General features: G+C 37.1%; 2 protein-coding genes across 4 annotated transcripts; both read left to right on the plus strand.

Annotated features, from left to right (window-relative positions):
• Positions 1–118: 118 nt before the first annotated feature.
• On the plus strand, positions 119–14,672 carry Nak (Numb-associated kinase). Of its 2 annotated transcripts, none has more exons than XM_068283979.1 (8): positions 119–551; positions 4,519–4,652; positions 4,724–4,857; positions 4,919–5,471; positions 5,538–6,187; positions 6,461–6,747; positions 6,825–7,067; positions 11,403–14,672. In XM_068283979.1, the coding sequence occupies exons 1-8, from the start codon at positions 392–394 to the stop codon at positions 13,892–13,894; spliced, it is 4,653 nt and encodes a 1,550-aa protein (XP_068140080.1). In that variant the 5' UTR covers positions 119–391; the 3' UTR covers positions 13,895–14,672. The 2 variants fall into 2 exon arrangements, with proteins under 2 accessions (XP_068140080.1, XP_068140081.1); XM_068283980.1 differs by lacking the exon at positions 11,403–14,672 and adding an exon at positions 7,230–10,573.
• Positions 14,673–15,134: 462 nt separating this feature from the next.
• On the plus strand, positions 15,135–16,575 carry Bhmt (Betaine-homocysteine S-methyltransferase). Of its 2 annotated transcripts, none has more exons than XM_068284004.1 (3): positions 15,135–15,387; positions 15,442–16,102; positions 16,164–16,575. In XM_068284004.1, exons 2-3 carry the CDS (start codon positions 15,473–15,475, stop codon positions 16,554–16,556), a joined length of 1,023 nt encoding a protein of 340 aa, XP_068140105.1. In that variant the 5' UTR covers positions 15,135–15,387; positions 15,442–15,472; the 3' UTR covers positions 16,557–16,575. The 2 variants fall into 2 exon arrangements, with proteins under 2 accessions (XP_068140105.1, XP_068140104.1); XM_068284003.1 differs by having other exon boundaries at positions 15,139–15,387; positions 15,466–16,102.
• Positions 16,576–16,594: the final 19 nt, after the last annotated feature.

Raw genomic sequence — 16,594 nt, forward strand, 5'->3', positions numbered from 1 at the left:
CAACCGTTAGGCTCCCAAAATGAGTAAGCGCTCTTTAAAACGAGTAGTTGTGGTATATCGATTCTTATCGATATCAGGCTCATCTGTGAGTCTGTTGAACAGTTTGTAGTTATCGTTTATCTCTGTTGGTTGTTGGCAACAACTTTCTTTTCTGAAAAAGAAAAACGGAAAGTGCGCAAAATAAAATTAATTGAAAGCATAGAAAACTTCTAGTTAAATGTTAATTAACTGCCCTCGAGGCTAAAAAGCGGCTATCCCACGATAATCAACAACAACTGATTAAACGCCAACATCAGTAAAGAAGTGTGCGCGTGTGTGTGTGTGAGTGAGAGGCCAGTGCAGTCGACGCCGCAGCCGCTGCTCTGCCACTGTTGCAAAAAAAAATTGGAAAATGAAGAAAATCCTATCAAAATTCGAGCGAAATGAAAACTCGAGACTGGATAATTCGCACAATAGCAGCGTGTCATCATCTAAGGAAACAAACTCATTTGTGGGCAAAGTATTTACAGTGGGACGCGTTGCGGTCACCGTTGAAGATGTCCTGGCCGAAGGTGAGATGGTGTAAAATTATTGAAATGGAAAACCCAAAGGGAGGTTGAGATTTTCTTCTCTCTATCCCATACCCCTTCCCCGGCTAATGAATGTATGCTGGCTCACGTAGCAAGTATTATGCTTATCGTTGTTGTTTGATATACAGGTGGGAGCTCTCTGCTTCCCCCCTCCCCCACCGTGACCGGTTAGATTAGATAAACATTGCTATATGTATAAAAGAAATAAGTATAACTAGCAACTGTCTCGAAAATGTGGGGCGTTTATACGAAATAGTAGATAAGAAATAACAGAAAGTTGTCCCTGAACCCTCCTTCTCTCCCCCACCCACCATTCCTACTCTCCCAAGTAATTGTGGGCGCCACTTGTCGCCAACTGGCAAATTCTACAAATTTCCAATAAAGCAGAAACCAGAAACATTAATTGAGCAAGCGGCATAGGGGCAGAGAAACAGAAACTTAGTTTTTCCATAAAAATAAAAGCCACAAATCAATTGAATCAATTATGTTAATTTAGCCAATGAAGTGACAAGAACCAACAGCAGCAGCAGTAGCGCTTTGTCTATTACTCGTTCTCCTGGCTCCCTGTTCCAAATGACAAAGTTCAAGCTCGAAGGACTTTCGCCTGTGTTGGTCTTGTGTTGTCCTTGTCCTTGAATTCTAAAGTGAATAATGCTCCTCCAACCATCCATACATACATATGTATGTATATATGTATGTACAAAAGCGATTTGTATGTGTAAATGTGAATTGTTTGGCAAATAAAAGAAAAAACTAAATTCCTTTTTGCCATTAGTATTTTGATTACCTTGACTGACAATTTTATTTTCATATAGATTTATTTTTTTTCTCTCTTTCCCTTGTGAGTTTACTTTTACATTTACAATTTGTTGGTTATTTTGGCAAGGATTGTGGTTTTTGTCTCTATTCAATCAGCTGTGACTTGATACCCTATACCATACAGTTGTGGTCAAACAAATAGTAAAATATATGATAAAATATATATTAAAAATCACCATAGATTTGCATAATTCTTATTCATTTAGAATAAGTATTTATGTTTGACTAAATTAAACCCTTTTTTGGTGTAATAAATTTGTTTTAAATCGAAATAGAACCTTTTTACGAAATATTTTTGAAGTTTTGATTTTCAAAATAGTTATAGAAATCGAAAAAATTGTGTTAGCTAAAAAGGGTTTGATTTTCATATTGAAAAGATTGATATCGTTTTTGAAATACTACCTATATTAACTAAAAACCTAGTAATTATAATGACAAACAAAAACGAAAAAGGCTTGACTATTATAACACATTTTCAATCGGGGTAGAAAAATAATTAGTTCTAAAAGCCGATTTGGAAGTTGAATTGATAAAATTTTTATTTTGTCCAAGATGTTTTTAATGAAATGTGCTCTCAAATTTAAACTCCACAAGGACACCAAGGAAATAAAAGTGAAAAAAATCAATATTTTATCTTCAAAGTCAACAAATAAAAGTACAATTAGTTACTTTCATTCAGAATTTTAAAAAAGGTAAAAAACAAAACGTTTGATCCCACATATTTTAACCCACAGTACTTTATTGGTCGACCCCCTGTAAGGTTTTTAATTGCTACCTGCTTTCTTTTAGTTAGGTTCAATTTTTGCCCCGTCTCTCTCTCCACTCTCTTTTGTATACAAATGCCAATGACTAAGCGACAAACGGTGAACGAAAGAGCTTTACCTCTTTCGACCCCCTTCTATTACCCCTTGCCACTTTTTCTTTTTTTTTTTTTGATAAATGGAAGTGGACACTTAAAGAGTAGGGTGGGGGTGGGGAAGGGGATGTCTTGGAGATGGGGGGAACCTGTATCTGCGTCTCTGTCTTCTCCGCTTATTTGCTCATTTGCGTTTCAAATTGCCTTCTCAAGTTTTCTCGCTTCGTTACAATTGTATGCATATGTTTCTTTTTGTTGTTGTAGCATTTTTATTTTTATTTGTTACTTTTTTTTGTTTTTGTTCAACCTTCAGCATTGATTAACATTTGACGTTATAATTTCACAAACGAAAATCGAGCAATAGCTTACGTTTAAGTTGACTCTCCTCTTTCTCACCTAGCTAACTCTTCTAACCCCCCTCGACGACTTTTGGTCTCACCCCCACCCACCCATCATGTCAATTGAATGTTTTATTTGCTGTTTGCTGATTTTGTTATTATTGTTGCTATTGTTGTTGTTACTGCTGTATATGTACATACGTGACCTTCAATAGTTTAGTATATTGCGTTGCCTTTTTTTATCACTCACATTCAGTGTTTGGGTATCTGGGTAATAGAAGGGTGGGTAATGTCTAGTGGGGAGGGGGGTCTACTTAAATTCTATTTACAATAATATGAAACAAAATACATGCCAAGCGTTTTGTACAAAAACAAAAAAGCACTGGAGGAGCTACCTTAAAGTTCCTAAAGGTTTCGACATGTACTTCTCATAAGTGTGTAGAATTGATTTTACCGGTCTCCAGTTTTTTCATTTCCTAAACTTTATACTTGTGTAATCTTCATGTATTTATTTAAATATCTACATATTTTGTATACCCTTGAAAAAAGGTTATATTAATTTTGTTATTAATAAGCAAAAAAAAAAAAAAACTGAATTAAGAATGACAGACATCTATATATAATACATGTATGAACAATCATCGTAAGATGAAAACCCGAAAAATGACTATTATCTTTTAATAGAGTTGAAAAGTTTGGAACTCATCTGTGTTATATTAACTTGATAATACATACATATGTATGTACGTATGAGCAATATACAGTGCGCGTCATTGGGTTAGCGCCACTTAATCATCTAGAAGAAACTCATATTTTGTGCATTAAAACTATTCAATTTTTTTACCAAAAAAAAAAAAAAAAAACATTTTGATTGTTACTTCTCTGGGGTCACATCTCATATTAGGGAACCTTCGAGTTGCCCTTCTTAACATCCCGAATGAATGCGGAGACCTACAAACACGTTTTAAAAAAGCATTTCCTCAATTGAGATTTTAAAGTGGTATTGCTTCTTTGGCCGGGCCTAAACCTTATAGAAGAGGTCATTGAAGCTCGTTAAATTTATTAAACTATATTTTCAATTTGTATGGTTAGAATTACCTAAGTTATAAATACAAATCAGGAACCACCCAATATTAATTAGTTAACAAAAATATTAAATAAAACATAAAAATTCCCTAAGAAAAATATTTTTGACCAATCTATTTGTAATGTCGCTAACCTGATGAACAAATTTTTAATAACCCATTTGCCCCTTTACTAACGGTAAAGGGTTATCAAAAGATATGTAAATGAGAGAGGTAGGCGTTCATTTAGAGAACTCATATAATAGTTTAGGCCATTAATGTAACTGACACATTTTAAATGATCATAAAAAATTTATAATTGCTTTGTAACTATTATATTTAGTTTTTAATGGTGATGAATAGAACTGGCTTTTAGAACTACTTCCTAGAGTGGATGCAGGGGAAAGTCCGTGGGGCTGGAAACCACCCAAAAAATTTTTGAAGCGGTCGTGTAATTTTAATAAAACATAATTTTGATACCAAAAATAGCAAATTAGGATCCTTTTATTCGATCCTCCTCAAAAATATTTTATAGATCCGTCTGCTATTACTACTACTATTAGATTTAATAAAATCCACGAGATTCAATCTCGAAGACTTTTTTAAAATTAAAAATCATGCGAGTAAAGTTATACTAGTCCAAAAAAGGACACAGCAGTTAAAAATTTTCCATTGTCTAAGCTTAAATCAATTCAGAGATAAATAAGACTAAAAAAGAACTCTGTTTTAAGTCAACATGTAAAGGATATAATGATTTACACCCACACTATTTACCTTTCTTTAGCTGTTTCTTCTTTGTTTGTAGACTGTCTACAGCTGTCAGCGGTTTGTTGGCATATCATTTTACTAATGACTCTCATCCTCTCCATCAGGTGGCTTTGCCATGGTCTTTCTGGCACGCGGCAATGGTGGAGGCAATGCCTCGGCTACAAAATACGCCTTGAAGCGTATGTATGTGAATAATGATCATGATTTGAATGTGGCCAAGCGGGAAATACAGATTGCAGTAAGTTTCACTAATAACATTAATTAATCTTAATCCGATTGATAAAACAAAAACTAACTTGAAATTCGCAGAGCAATCTGAGCGGTCATAAAAACATAATTGGCTATGTGGACTCCAGCATAACGCCCACGGGGAATGGTGTTTGCGAGGTTCTGCTATTGATGCCGTATTGTAAACATCACATGCTGGCCATGATGAATGCTAGGTAAGTGTACACATCATCACCATTGGTAGAATCCAGCTAATAATTCATAAATCTCTAACAGATTACATATTGGTTTCACCGAGCCCGAGGTGCTAACCATTTTCTGTGATATTGCCGAGGCAGTTTCGCGTTTGCATTACTGCCAAACACCAATTATACATCGTGACCTTAAAGTCGAGAATATTTTGCAGACCGATGGCGGTAATTTTGTCCTATGCGATTTCGGTTCAGCTACGGGCAAAACGTTGAATCCACAGCAACATGGTGTGACTATGGTTGAGGAGGAGATACAAAAGTATACGACCTTGTCGTATCGGGCACCCGAAATGATTGATCTGTATAGTGGCAAGAGTATAACTACGAAAGCTGATATCTGGGCACTGGGCTGTATGCTTTACAAGCTATGCTTTTTCTCTTTGCCATTCGGCGAGAGCACTCTGGCCATACAGAATGGTCAATTCGCCATACCAGATAGCTCAAAATATTCGAAGGGTATGCATCAATTGATTAAATACATGCTGGACACGGATATAGAGAGGCGTCCGAATATATGGCAAGTTTGTGAAGTGGCTTTCCGTTTAGCCGGCAAGGATAATCCCGTTCAGAATTTACATGTGAGTAAAATTCAAACAGTTTGAGCTCTACTCTCTAAACCGTGTTTTCTTCTTTTTGTTTTGCAGAAAACTCCCATTCCAAATTTTGATCAATTGCTTGTACCGCCTTTTGAATCGGAGGCAAAGAGAATCAATTCAGCTGCTGCCAAACAGGCGAATGCAAAAACTCAAAATGTATCCGTAATAGAGGCAGGAACTAGTGTGGTTCCACGCTCTCGACCTAAAGGATCTTCGGCCGTTGCGCACGGTGGTCCTGGCTTAGGTTTGGGCTTGCCGCCAAGTCCATCGCCGAGGCAAAATATCACCTCACCTCAGCCGCAACCGGTGGTCGAGCAATTTCAGGCCAATTTTCCAGCAATGCCGCCAGCCAGTGTAGTTCCTCCTTCAGCTCCTGCAGCTCCAGTTGCAGTAGCAACTGCAACAACAACAACAGCATCGACTACTACTTCAGTGGGTAGTCAACTGTTTGAGTCAAGCGGTTATCCAGATCCGTTTAACGAGACCAGTGATACTAACAGCACCGCCACAACATCCTTATCCACAACAGCCGGTACAGGAGTGCCTGAAAAGCAGTCAAAAGAAGAGGATCTAAATCAGCAGGATGCGTCAATCACAAATTCTAGTGGCACCCCCACAAAGAATATGTTAACGCCACCCAAACCTACCAATACGGGCGGTCATCGGCGCAATGTTAGCGATACATCAGCCTTTAATAAGTAAGTTTCTACTCATAGTCTTTTACACATACATATGTACTTGTTCTTCTGTCCTTCAATTGCTCTCACTCTTTCGACTTTTCTTCTTTCTCTTCTACCCCTTAAGAGCTACAATTGATCTGCAGGACAATGCCAGCCATGATGAGCCGCAGAGTCAATAGCCTTTTGTAGCCTTAAGATCAATGCGATAAATTTAATATTTCATTTTCTGTACATTTTCTTTTGCTCCATTTTGCTCTACTCATCCACTCCCCTCCCCACCAATTCTCGCAGAACCTTCGCCAATGAGACCAGTCAGTTTTTGGCACCCTATAACAATAATATTGCCGCTGCCGGTGATGGTCAGCCAGTGACTTTGGCCACTGCAGCCTCGAATCCGGGTATATATGCGACTGCAACTGCCTCATTATCTAGCACAGAATTTGGCGGACGACAAACAATGGATAAACGTGTCGAGGCCTGGAATCCCTTTGAGGAAGAGCAGCCATTTAGTCAAATGACCGAGGATCATATATTTGAAGCGGAATTTGATAAGATACGTCAACGGGGCAGTCAAGGAAGTAAGTAGGAATTGCATACACTGATACATACATTGATAGTTAAGTTATTTTAACATTTTCTTCAACTTTTCCCATAGGTATAACAGCGAAATCGGCATCGACCACTTCAACGTTAACGCCTACAGAACAAAATGTGGTTGTCGCTGTGACAACAGCTCCTTCACATCAATCTTTTCCGCCTGCCAATAATGCTGTCCCTAATCCTTCTGCCACTGTTGCTGCCGCTATTTCGCCACATCCTGAGGATCCATTTGGTTCGGCTCCATTCAGTTTGCCACCCGGACTGCGTGAGAAGGCCAGCTCGTTACGCAAAACCGGAGGTAAAGCATGAACTTTCCCATATTTAACAAATCCAAAAAAAAAAAAAAAAAAAAAATATATATATATATATTTGCAAAAAAATCAAAAAAAAAAAAAAAGATATGCCAGATATACGTTTAGTTTTCCGATTGTTGCTTTTGTTGCTCTCAATCTCGATGCAGAAAGTACAGAAAGTGATTTGTGCGTAGACGTAGTCTAAAATACCAACTACAGCTACCTAGTAAACGATTTGCTGCTGCATAAGCAAAGCTTGGCCCCCCACCCAAGGCAGAATGATGGAGGTGGAAGATACATCAGCACTTACGGCAACAAGTAGAGCCAGCCAACTGCAACAGCAACTGCATCATATACATACATATATAGAGAGAAAATGACATTTCTTTTCCGCGATACCAAAATACCTATTACACCTTTAGTGTGCCATAAACCTAATGGGTTGTTAATTAATCCCACTCTACTGGTGTCGGAGGCGTTGCCTATTTGAATGCAATATCTATTTGTAAATATCTATTGATGCACCACCACCAACAACAACAACAATAATTACACCAAGCAAAACCACCTTTTCAACCACTACTAACCCAAAATGAAAATGAGAATAAATTGTGTCCCTTTGTAGTGTAACATTGACTTAGATTCTATTACTATTCTCCTGGGCTTTCTCATGACGAATTAGGCAAATCAATTTGTAAATTTACTTAAATATTTGTAAAAAGTACGATTTTTTGAATTTAACAACAACTTTAACGTTGATTTCTTGCAAAATCTTAAATTTGTAAATTTTAAATAATTTAAAACTTTTCTCTTTATCATTGTACAATTGATTTGCTTATTTGTTCATAATCCAAACAGCAATTTAAACAACAAACTCTTTTCTATCAAATCTAAGCGCTTCTAACAAAATAAAATAGAACTTTTTGGTGCTGGTCCTAAAATGCTAGAGAATAATAGTTAGTTACAAAACATATTCTAATTATTAATCTTATTATTATTATTATTGTATTGTATTATGTATTACTTACTTGAATTAACAGTAAAAGCAAAAACTTAGTGGTTGTGGGTGGACAAACAAATAGAAAAGAAAAGCAAATTAAGCGAAAATTCGAATTTTAATTATTTTGTCTTGTAATTCAATTCTATTGATCTAATTGTATGTAAAATGTAAATGCTTGTGTGTCTGTGTACGAGTGTCCTGTAATACTATGTAAATTTAACATAATTATTAAGTACAGAAAATTATATATATACATCTATAAACATATATTTATTCATGTTGTTTGGCATAGCAAGAGAGAAATAAGGCAATTATTTGCATATCACAAAAAAAAAAAAAAAAGAAATGATTTATGAATATTTAATTATCTTAACTTAATATTATTATCTGTTATCATTATATCAACGTGCAATTCTAAAACTGAAATTATGCTAAAAACAAAACCAAAACCATTGAAAAGAGATTAATAATTTAGGCTTTGTATTGCTCAAGCAAATGAAATTTTTATTATTTTTTTCTATATATATATTTAAATTTGATTGATCGGTGTTTTACCCTCGCAGAAAGCAACGACTAAGAACATTTAAGAAATTATAAACAATAGAAAATTATAGTAACTCTACTTAGAAGGGTATTCTTGGTTAAAAACTAGTTATTTATTATTATTATTATTATTTTTGTTTTATTTATTCTTTGAAGAATTGAGAATATTCTTCCAAATGGGTTTTTGAAACGCGTTTTTCTCAAAACCAGTTTTTCTTCTTTTTGGGGGAAAAATAAAGATCGTAATTCTGTGCCGATTGTGATGAAACGAAGTGCAATCCACAATTTCTACCATTATAATTTTAAGATTTCAAAGATAATTCCAATAAGCAGGGACCCAACCAAGAATACCCCCTAAATGTCCGTTTGTTTCACTCACATTCGGTTGAATTATAAGTTGTAGGATTATCATTTTGATTTATAAACATTTTCTTTTTCAAATGTTCCTTTTTGATCACTAACTAAAAATCAGAAATTATTTTTAATAATATTCAAAAAACCGAAGTGAACCAAATAAGTACACACTTAAAAAAAATCACAAGCAAACTAAAGTTTTCCATTAGTAAAAGACAAAAAGTCGAGATTATCTGCAAGGGTATTCAAACTTCGGTTAGCCGAAGTTCGCTGGCGGGGTGATGCTTTTTATACCCTTGCAGAGGGTATTATAAAATTGGTCAGATGTTTGTAACGCACAGAAGGAGACGTTTCCGACCCCATAAAGTATATATATTCTTGATCAGCATGAGAAGCTAAGTCGATATAGCCATGTCCGTCTGTCCGTCTGTCCGTCTGTCCGTCGGTGCGTACGCGTTTTACTCAGCCATCTTAAGAGCTATCGGGATGAAATTTTTTTTGGGAGCTTTTTTTTACCCGGGTGAGATAAAGTATGAAAATCTTTGGGATCGGACTACTATATCATATAGCTCTGGAACAAAAATTTTTGCAAAAATTGGAGTATCCCCATGAAATTCACCAATATAATAGAATTTGATATAAAATCTCAGATCCCAAAATTTGACCCTGATCGGATAAATAGAACACAAGTTACAGTCTATATAAATCGGTTCAATCGCTGCCGGCAGCTCTGCTTGCTGCCTACTACGTCATCATCAAATCAACAGAGCACATGCATACACACACAGACGCAACGCTACATAAACTGTATGTGTATGCGTGCGTTGCTTTGCTTAGGGAATGAGGGAAGAAGAAGAACAAATTGTACATAGTATGAAGAGTAAAATTGTTTTGTTTGTATATTAATGAATTGAGTTGCAGAAAACAAATTTTGAACATGTGAAATTATTATTGTCAAGGACTGCAAGGGTATATAAACTTCGGCATAGCCGAATTTAACTTCTTTGATATTTTTTAAATCTTTATTGTTTCTCTTCAAAGTTCTTATCAAGCTGCGTTCACTCCGGATGTGGCAGACGATAAACAAATAAACTTTCTTGTTATTGTTCAATCCAAGTATAGACAATACATCCGAAACTACCTAAAACAAAACCAAAATCTTCAACAATAAAAACCATTTTCGACATTTACTAAATGTTAATACAGATTACAGCTATCTTTACCTTCTCTTCCGTGTTAGAAAAAAACAATGTTCAATTAGGCGTACAAACAAAAACTAAAGAAGTAATAAATCTTTATAAGTTAAAACAATTAATCCAAAGATCTAAATTATAGAAAATCAAAAGGTATTATGAAATACTAAATAAAAAGGCAAGCGCAGTGAAAGCAACAAAAGTCAGGTAAAACAAGACACATACACACATTGATCAGATGTCCAAAATAGAAAAACTATATATTTATATATATTCACACTCATACTATATATATGAAACGTTAATTAGTAAGTTAATCCCAACCAACAAAATACACAGAAACAACAAAATGTATAAGCAATAAAAAAAGTAGATAAACCAAAAAAGAAATTATAAATAAAAGCCAAGCAAATGCAATAAATTGTAATTATGAATACAGAAACAAAATGAAATGAATGAAAGAAATCTAAGAAAATATATACAATGGGTCACATAGTTAATAAGTAACATAGGATGACAAAAATCTTTAAATGTTTCTATATTTAAACAAATTAACTCTAACTGAAGTTTTACTGCTTTCTTAAAGCATGTCGATGAAAGAATTATCTCCAACTAAGAGTTGTTGACCGTAATAGCAATCAAAATTTTAAAATATTAAATTTGTGACTCGCTGCATTTGTAATTAAGTAATTCCTCAATATTTAATTAATGATTTAGTTTAAATTTAAGAAATGTTTTGATTTTTGTCGTCTTGTGTAAACTTTTTTTACGCGTATTTACTTTTATTTCTTAAGTTGTGGGCTCATACTTTGGTTTAAATTAAATTACTAACTGTATTTGATAACTAAAACCTAACATTTAGTTAATTATATAGACTAATTTTTGTTACTAAAAAGAGGAAATGTTTTTTTTTTCACATCTGCAAAAGCATGAGAAATCTTTTTTTATTTTAAGAGCACATCGATGACGAGTTGCGTTTTTCCATTCTGACTAACAAATAAATTTACTATATATACGCATATATATAGTTATTATATGTATTTGTATATTATGTAATTGTATTACGTTTTGGGGGCTCATTGAGACAGTATTTTCATTGATTCATTTGATTTTTTTCACACAAACATGATTAACTAATCCCATTCATTTATAACTATTTAGTTAGTGATTCAATTTGTTGCTAACCAGCTGAATCGTATAACGTAATCTCATTACCTTACTGCATAAAAGTCCTTCAATCTCATCCACAGCTAAATTCATCATCAGCAACAGCAGCAACTCCTCTGGAATAGTAACATCATCATCAGCCGGCGGAAGTGTTGGAGCTGGAGCAGGCGATTCATCCAAATGGCTGCTGTCCCCTACACTGGAAGTATCCAGTGAGGAGAAGACCTCGCTATTAAGTTGTAAACTTAAAACGGACTCGGAATGTCTGGGAGTCGGTGGTGGTGGAGGTGGAGGAGGAGAGGGTTCTTCTGGCTATGTGAAGTTGCCACTCGATGATCGTAATAAATATGAGAAACTTCGCAGTAATGATCAGCCCACATCGGATGATTCGGATTCGGCCAATGAGTTCTTTCAACAAGATAGCGACGAGGGTGTGAGTGGCAGTAAAGCGGCAATTTTTAAGCAAATGCAATTGGTGACTAGCAATATACCTGAAACTATACACAAAATCCAACAGGTGGCCTATCACAAAGTGGACAAGACTGCCACCCACTTGCCCATAGTGAAGAAACTGAGGCAAGGAGCCACCAAAAAGCCAACATCGGCAGCTCATCAGGCGGCCCAACAGTTGAATATAATGGCTGCTGCTGTTGCTGCCCAGGCACAGGAGGCAGAATCGGCGAAAGCTGCCGATTCGGATGGGGATTCAATTGGTTCCGCCAGTGATTTGCGAGCCGAAGATGATGATCTCTTTGATGAGAATCCGCGTTCAATGCAGACCAAATTGGGACGTCGTCCCCTGGCCATGGATATGGATGGCATAAGCGAGAGTGTCAAGACCTGTAGCAGTTCGGCATATCATGCCGAATGTGAAAGTGTGACCACCCACGAGGATGATGTGCGCAGTCGTGTGGTGGTCAAGGTGAGAATGAAGAAAAAGGATCGTTTAGCAGCGGCCGCAGCAAATGGTGATCCAAATGCCACATTAAATGCAGATGAGCTTAGTCCCACTTCAAGTGACTTACTGCATAAATTTGGTGATCGTCCTTTGCTTTTGGATGATGAACTGGATTATGGTTCAGGGGAAAGTAAAAGTAGCAATGAATCTCCTTCGGAAGGGCCAATCCCAGGTGGCGCCGAATTGCATCCACTGAAAGAGCTGGAAAGAGAGGATGATGTGGATGTATTTGCTATGGCTCCATTTAAACTGCCAGTGGGTTTGCCCATTAAAAGAAAATCCAAACCAAAACCCAAGCCAAAGCCCAACAATCAGCCAGAGGTGTGGACCTCGACACCTGTGAAGGGTTCGGGTGGAGACCAAGCGAATTTTGCCAATTTTCCAGCACAAATAACGCCAACGCCGCCGCAGCTGGATGAATTCAATGAGCCCATATTCAATCCGTTTCAGAATGTGGATGAACAGATGGAGGGAGATGAAAGCCAGCAGCGGGATCTATTTGGATCGGAGCCCTTTGCACAGGTAATACCCAAATGTGTTGATGTGACAGGTGATCACCTACACCAACAGCAACAACAACAACAGCTCCAGCTCCAATTTCCCAGCCAAACCAACAACAACAATAATAATAATAACAATAATATAATCAAAGTGCCTCCACCACCTCCTCCTGTCATTGCCCCAACACAGAAACCACAACTAGCACAACTGGTGACCATAAACCACTCAATCATTATCAAAAACAAAACTCCCGAACCCTCATTGAGCAGCATTATTACCAATAATAACAACAACATCAATAAATTAAGTGGTCCAAGCAGTGTCTATGTGAATGTGCCGTCCACCTCTTCCAACACCTCTTCCTCGTCCTCCTCTAGTTGTCCACCGCAAGCAATCTCTGTGCTAGCCATAGCACCACCTCTGCCAGCACCAGTACCAGCTTCAGTTCTAGTTCCTGCACCGCAACCTCCTCAGCACCTGAAGCCCTTGCTGCCAATTGCGGATAATGCTTATGTGCAAATCTCTCAAGATCGCTGCTCGGACTTCACGCCCGACGATGAGGAGGAGCCCGTGGTGTTGCATGCTGCCGAAATGGATCGCCCTGATATCACCGCCGTCGGCGCCGCCTCCTCCGGCGCCTCCATCACTGCAGCGAAACCGAGGAAGGAGAAATCCAATTTGGCTGTAAGAGTTCTGCCAGTGGCCAAACTTACCCAAAAGGTAAAAGGACACGCGTTCAAGAAGTCATCGACCATCGGTGGTGGCGCTCTGGGATCCACCACCTCCCTAAGTTCGGGCAGCAAACAGAAACATCAACGCCTGCAATATCAATCCCATGATGACGATGACGACGACGACGACGTCAAGGGTGGGCACAATGATGATCGGCAGCAGGATGAGAATCGTGCGGGAAGTCGGAACTTTCAATCCAATACCATACAAAATTCAGCTAAAACCGGTTTCAGTAATATGAGTTTTGAAGATTTCCCCTCCGATCATGAAATGGACCGTCTCTCAAAGACCATACCATTCGAAGTGGTCCGCAATGAGAAAATGCTATTGGAGGCAGAAAAGAAATTCGGCTCACTAAAACGACGCAATAATCTATTCTCCTAGAAGGAGTATCCTTATCCCCTTACAATATCCTTGTCTACAATATCATTGCAGAAATGACGAGCAGAGACCTGAGAGACTGAAAGTTGTTAATTTTTTTGTATTACTTGGCTTATCTCTGAGTTTCTATCATTTGCTGCATTATTCATCCCGTGTTACCCCATTTTTCCCCTCTTCAAAAACAGTGGCCGCTGAAAAACAAAGGAAAATTGAAGAAAAGCTTCACAAAATATATATATATATATCTATATATACATATGTATGCATAAACTGTATTTTTGGAATAATATTAAAAATATGAAATACAGACTAAAAATATATAAATACATACCGGAATCATCCATTAACTTGTGTTAATACATACATACCTATTATTGTTATTTAGTGCAAAATGTAATTTTAGCTTTTAAAAACATAAAATCGAGAGAATGTCAAACGTTTTAGAATTTATACATTGAGTAAGATTACCAAAGTTACATTTATTGTTTAAACTGCTTTGCTATTGTTTTCTCCCTTTCCCTGTCCTTCCAGCACCTTAATTATTTATTTTATATGCAACAAATTTGTATATTGTGATTATTAGTCCCCTCCCCCTTTAACCTGATCAATTATAAACAGAGAAAAAAAACATTCAATAACAAATGTATTTAAGGCAGCTTATTATTCTACAAATATTTATATATATATACATATCTACATATATGTTAGCAATCAATTTGTTTTTGCATATGTATTATTATATCGCCTATATAAATTATGCATATTTACATACCTACACCAAGTTTTAAATGTGTTTCAATTCAGTTATCAATATCAAGCGAAGACGAATCCAACTCATAACTCATTGAGATACGAATTATTGAGACTTTACTGTACCATAAACTTGTTGCTTGCTTACATCGTAAACAACAATATAACCTCAACTCTAAACAGCTGATAGGCACGTGCGGGAGAGAGAGAGAGCGAGCCATGTTGTGGTATAATCAGGAGTGGAGTTCGAATACTTTTGCTCTCTCTCTGATAATAAAAGGCTAAATACTTACATATATAGAAGAGAAATGGTTTTTATTTTATTAATAATGTAAATTTAAATATTTAAAAAAAAAACTTTGTCAAATCGAGAGCCAAATTTTGAAATATTTTGGACTTACAATTCTAAAAATACATATCCTTGAATCAATTCAAAAACAAATACACATCGTTTAACATGTGTGTAGAAAAAACTTTAGTTTGAACCGAGAGATGGAAACAAACTCAACTTTATCCCGGATAATAGGGATAATGGAAGCCCGTATAACCATTGTCTTTTTGGGAACGAACGACAAATAAGCCACCGAAAATTGCATTTCCGCCCCTGTGCAAGCTGCACAAGTTGGCAGGCCCACGGGGAAAATTCTAAAAACTGCTGTTCACAAAAACAAAGCAAAACAGAAATAAAACTCATAATCTCACGTATATCTGATTAAAAGCAAATACAACAAAAAAACAAAAAACAAGTAAGTGGAAGAGAAAATCGTGCTATAAAAAGCTAATATCTATAGTTACTAAAGTTTAGTATATGCAATATCACGTAGAAACAAAATGGACGCCGGCAACAGCAGCAGCAGCAACAATTGGTCATCCCGTGTATTGGTGAAATGCGGTGGCTTTTCCAGCCAATTGAGTCGTAATCTGGACCAAAAGGTCGATGGTCATCCTTTGTGGAGTTCACGTTTCGATGCCTCCAATCCTGAGGCAGTGATAAAAACTCATGTGGATTTTCTACAGAGCGGGGCGGACATCATATTAACTAATACCTACCAATCGAGCGTGGAGGGTTTCATGAAGCATCTTCAAATTACACGGGAGAAGAGTATAGAGCTGATAGCCAAAAGTGTAAACCTGGCGCAACAGGCCAAAGACAACTATCTGAAGGATGCTGCAACAAAGGGACGCCACATCGAGCATGGACTACCATTAATTTTGGCCTCCATCGGTCCATATGGCGCACATTTGCATGATGGTTCCGAATATACAGGGAACTATTCCGACCAGGTGCAAACGGAATTGTTGCAAAAGTGGCATAAAGTTCGAATTGACACCTGTCTATTAAACGGTGTCGATGGACTGGCTGTGGAGACCATGCCCTGTTTGCTAGAAGCCAAAGCAGTAACCGAACTGATCCTAAGATCGTATAGCAATGTAAAATTCTGGGTTTCATTCCAGTGTCGGGTAAGCAAGAGTCAACTTTGTCTCCTAATTGTGTTTAAAATTTTATCACTTACTTTTTAAGGATGAAACTTCCTTGGCCAATGGAGAATCTTTTGCCCAGGCTGCCCACACCATTTGGAGGATGGTGCAAGCCGCTAGCCAAGAAAACCGATTGTTGGGCATTGGTGTAAACTGTGTCAATCCCAATTTTGTCTCCAACTTATTTAAATCTCTTAATTCTCTGGCCGGTCCAGACCGTATACCGCTTATTGTCTATAGCAATCGTGGTGAGATTTACGATAGTGCTTCCGGTGAATGGATTGGCTCTGGCCAAGATGTTGTCGAATTTGTTCCTGGATGGGTTAAACTGGGTGCTCGCATTGTTGGCGGCTGTTGTCGCGTCTATCCGGACGATATTGAGCAAATCCGCCGAATTGTTGATACCATGGCTGCGGGAGCCAGCAATCAAATATAATTTTTGTTGCCTTGTTAAATGCGAAATCGAGTTTATGT

Source organism: Drosophila tropicalis, unplaced genomic scaffold (assembly GCF_018151085.1).
Source record: "Drosophila tropicalis isolate 14030-0801.00 unplaced genomic scaffold, ASM1815108v1 contig_3, whole genome shotgun sequence".
NCBI lineage: Eukaryota > Metazoa > Arthropoda > Insecta > Diptera > Drosophilidae > Drosophila > Drosophila tropicalis.